The 4,384-nt window shown below is 56.7% G+C and overlaps 1 protein-coding gene across 1 annotated transcript; it reads left to right on the top strand.

Annotated features, from left to right (window-relative positions):
• Positions 1 to 797: 797 nt before the first annotated feature.
• RAN (RAN, member RAS oncogene family) lies at positions 798 to 4,143 on the top strand. Its single transcript, XM_037161096.2, has 7 exons — positions 798 to 904; positions 1,434 to 1,479; positions 1,831 to 1,915; positions 1,992 to 2,117; positions 3,163 to 3,350; positions 3,480 to 3,650; positions 3,743 to 4,143. Exons 2-7 carry the CDS (start codon positions 1,444 to 1,446, stop codon positions 3,785 to 3,787), a joined length of 651 nt encoding a protein of 216 aa, XP_037016991.1. The 5' UTR covers positions 798 to 904; positions 1,434 to 1,443; the 3' UTR covers positions 3,788 to 4,143.
• Positions 4,144 to 4,384: the final 241 nt, after the last annotated feature.

Genomic DNA, 4,384 nt, shown 5'->3' with positions numbered 1-4,384 from the left:
AAGGCATCAGTTGAAGATCTGGGGCTGCCCCTATAAAAACGCCGAAAACTGGCCTCAGACTTAGGACAGGAGAGTGGAGGACTCCATTTGGCCCACTTTCCCGAAAGCGACCTGGTACTTGTTGAGCTTGTGGTTCATCTCATTTTCTAGCCACGATGGCCCAATAAGGTGGGCATCCCAGGAGCGGGTGACTTCTGAGTGGCCGGCTCTTGTCTGGACCTGATAGCTTTATCTCAAGGGTCTGGAACCTAGTCATGGACTGCATGGACAGGTTGGCAACTAGCATGGGCGGCCAAGGGTGAAAACCCCCAAAGTCATCACTCTATTTGCAGGAAACGGCCACAAAGCCTTCTGGCCAGTTAGATCATGCCCTCACAAGGTGGAGATCCAAGGATGGAGACCCAGGGGCGGGGACAGGGGACTGCCATCGACCATGCTGCAGACAGGGGCTGCCAAGCCCGAGTCCGTGCGTGAGGCCTATGGGCTTTGTGAGGGCCGCTACGTAGCATTTCCCGCTCAAGGGTCCCCCACTCCGCCCCTCCCCCGTGACCCCTCCCAGGTCTGTGACCAAAGCGGCCTCTGGGCGCGCCACCTCCCGTCAGCGCATGCGCGCGCGGGAAGCCGCTCCCAGGGGAGGGCCCACGTGGCTCGCCAGCCGCCTGCGTGCGCGCTCCCGCCCCGACTTCCTCACCCGCCTTGCCCTCCGCCCCTTCCCGCACGCCCGCAGACGGGTGCGGCCGGCGGAGTCCGTGCGCGCGCGCGCCAGGCCACGTGGGAGCGGCGCGGCGCCGTTGCCCCGCCCCTCCAGCGCGCGCCGGCGTCGGCTGCGTCTCCGGGCATTTGAATTGCGCTTCCGCCATCTTTCCAACTCTCAGTCAGACGGCCCGGGAGACGCTTCTGGAAGGTATCGGCGGCGGTTGGGCCGGACCAGCGGCCGGGAACGAGGGCCGGGGGCGCGGGCCAGGGCCGAGGGCGGTGACCGAGGGCCGGGCTGGGTCGTCGCGGCGGCGAGCCGAGCGGCGGCTGTGAGCGGGCGGTTACTTCAGGCCCAGGCGGCAGCGGGCGGGCGGGCGCGGGCTCTTCTCCCCAGTGGCGGAGGCCGTGGGCCAGGGCCCCAGCGCGGGGGCCCTGGCAAGGCAGCGGGGCTGCGGGGACGGGCCGAGGGGGGCGAGAGCGCAGGGCAGGGAGGCCCGGCCTGGCCGCGTGACCAGGCGCTTTCCGCGGGCCGACCTCCGAGCGGCGGTGTCGCGGGCGCGCGGCCAGGCCCGGCGCTGAATGAGCAGGCGGGGACCCGCCGCCATTGCGCGTCCGCGTGCCGCCGCCGCCCTGCCCGCGTGTGCGAGTGGGGGGCTCGGGGCGCCGGCCTTTGTGGGCGGCACGTGGGCCCGCCCGTCACGTGCGCTGGGCCTGATCCCTTCCTCTCTGTTCCGCAGTCACATCGCCATGGCCGCCCAAGGAGAACCCCAAGTTCAGTTCAAAGTATGTCGTCCTCGGAGCGGCGCCGGCGGCGGGGAGCGCCCGGGTCCGGGGGGAGGGCGGCCCCGGGGACGCGGGGGCTCGTGTGCAGCGCCTCGATTAGACGGGTTTTCCTCCCGGTGCGGGCGGTGCTGGCTTTGTCGGCGGCCAGCGGGCCTTCGCGGCGGAGGCTCCCTGGGCCCCTGGACGCGGTGAGGGCGCGGGGCCGCGTCCCTCGGGCCCTTTGTTTGAAGTGGCTGCGGGACAGTGGGAGTGCTCCTCGGGGAAGCGGGGTCCAGAAAGCCCGCGGCTTCGCGGTTTGGGGTCCAGCAGCGGTCGGTGTTCTGGGCTCATTTCAGTGCTGTTTCTCAATAGCTCGTGTTGGTTGGTGACGGGGGGACTGGGAAGACCACGTTCGTGAAACGCCATCTGACGGGTGAATTTGAGAAGAAGTATGTAGGTACGTGGGGCCGGGCGGGAGCGGGCGCGTGGGGCGGCGCACGGGCTGGGGACTAACGTGTGTGCCGCTGTTGCAGCCACCCTGGGCGTGGAGGTCCACCCGCTGGTGTTCCACACCAACCGAGGGCCCATCAAGTTCAACGTGTGGGACACGGCGGGCCAGGAGAAGTTCGGCGGGCTGCGGGACGGCTACTACATCCAAGGTGGGCCTCTGCGGACACCTGCGCAGGAAGGGGCGGGATGGGGTGCAGGTTCCCGGGGGTCGTCGGTGGGGTGCTGGGCTCTGAGAGGCACCCTAGAAATGAGTGGTTGATAGTGAGGCTTGTAACTTCCTGAGAGTAACCAGCAGACAAGCTGGGTGCAGCCTCAGCGCGTGGGAACTGAGCTTGGGTATGTTTTGGTGGGTACAGTGATTGTCATCCATGCCATTAGCCATGAAGACGGAGAACACGGACTAAGGGCCGGATGAAGGGGCAGGGTCTGTCACAAGTGGTGTGAGGCCACCTGACTTCTTTTTAATTGTACTGAATTTTACAAAATACTTTTTTCCCTTAAAAATGTTTGTTTTAAAAATTGCAAAGGAAATAAGTGTTTGCCGTTATACCAAACAAAAGCCACCAGAGAAAATGACCTTCCTGTGGTCTCACTCTGTCAACGGATTGTTGGGGATCTTTCCATGCCTTTAGCTTTCCTTGGGCACCTGCAGATTTCTTCAGCCAAAAACCTACTGGGCGGCGCCCACTGGGGCTTGTCCTCTTACCAAGTTGATGGTGACTGTTTCTACAGGTCATTGTGTGAACCTACCTGCCTTTCTAGAACAGGCAGGAAATATCCTAGTGTATTCAGCCACTTGAGGGTCTTGAATTCATTTCTAGATCCTTGTAATGATGGAGGTGAGTTCTCTGGAATGCTCGCTTGTCTTTTACTTAACTCTGGATACTTTTTGGGGGTGAGGTAGACCAGTAATGAAATATTACAGGAAGAGATTTGATAGGGTTTGACACTCAGATCTGCTGCTTCACAAACTGCTGTTTCACACTTTCATGTATTGTAGAATAAACAGGAATTTTAAACATAGTTGAATGTTGTGATGATTTAAGAATTGGAAGAGATCTTGAAATTGAGAGACTTCTAGATGATCTAGACTTTGTTCTGAGACTATGCGTTCAAATTCATAGTTTCTAAGTATTTTCCGTCCAGGTAGTGAAATGCTGGTCATGTACTAATTACTGTGAATCTGTCTTTCAGCCCAGTGTGCCATTATAATGTTCGATGTCACTTCGAGAGTTACTTACAAGAACGTGCCTAACTGGCACAGAGATCTGGTACGAGTGTGTGAAAACATCCCCATCGTGCTGTGTGGCAACAAAGTGGATATTAAGGACAGGAAAGTCAAAGCAAAATCTATTGTCTTCCACCGAAAGAAGAACCTTCAGGTGAAACTACAGTGCGGGGCCGTTAATGTGGTTCAGAGATGTGTGTCGATTGAACCGTATTTTATTTTTTCGCTCAAAACATACCTTAAAATAATGATTTAAGTAGAACTTTACTTCTCTCTTTACCAGTACTATGACATTTCTGCCAAAAGCAACTACAACTTTGAAAAGCCCTTCCTCTGGCTTGCTAGAAAACTGATCGGAGACCCTAACCTAGAGTTTGTTGCCATGCCTGCTCTCGCCCCTCCGGAGGTTGTCATGGACCCAGCGTTGGCGGCGCAGTATGAGCACGACCTCGAGGTGCGTGTTTGCATTTCAGGTGATGCCATTAGGGCGGTGTGTTCCTGCTGGCCTCAGTCCGGAGTGTCACCGTGTCCCATCTCTCTCCCCAGGTCGCCCAGACCACCGCTCTCCCGGATGAGGACGACGACCTGTGAGAAAGGGAAGCTGGAGCCCAGCGTCAGAAGTCTAGTTTTATAGGCAGCTGTCCTGTGATGTCAGTGGTGCGGCGTGTTTGCCACTTTATTATATAGCTGAGCAGAACCTGTGCTTGATCTTTGGGATGCTGACAGAGATGAATGGGCTTCGGAGTGAGTGTGGCAGTTTAAAAATACCTTCATTTGTTGGACCTGCATACTTAGCTGTTTTGAAACGCAGTTGTTTCTTTATTGAGTTTCCACTCTAAGACTGCTGCAGCCGCATCACAATATTCAGTGGTGAAACTTTGTTTGTTAACTGTCATTCCCATTCCTTTCGTTTAGAACCAGAATAAAGTTGTATTTCAAATATCTAAGCAAGTGAACTCCTCCCTTGTTTAATAGGCATTCTGAGACCGCTGACAAGGACAACTGTGCTGTTGCTGTTGATCGCCTTCACTGTAGTCACTGTGGAGTCTGCTCCATCCAATTTTCCCTGTCCTGGTTTTTTGTACATTTGAATCATATTTTACACAGATGAAATGACAGGTCAATAATATTTTATGTGGTAAGTTAAGAGGTATAAATATTGTCTGCAGTTAAGCTGAAATATTCCCA

This window comes from Artibeus jamaicensis, unplaced genomic scaffold (assembly GCF_021234435.1).
Source record: "Artibeus jamaicensis isolate MK-2021 breed Jamaican fruit bat unplaced genomic scaffold, CSHL_Jam_final contig_525, whole genome shotgun sequence".
Classification (NCBI taxonomy): Eukaryota; Metazoa; Chordata; class Mammalia; order Chiroptera; family Phyllostomidae; genus Artibeus; species Artibeus jamaicensis.
This window is presented reverse-complemented; position numbering and strand designations above follow the sequence as displayed.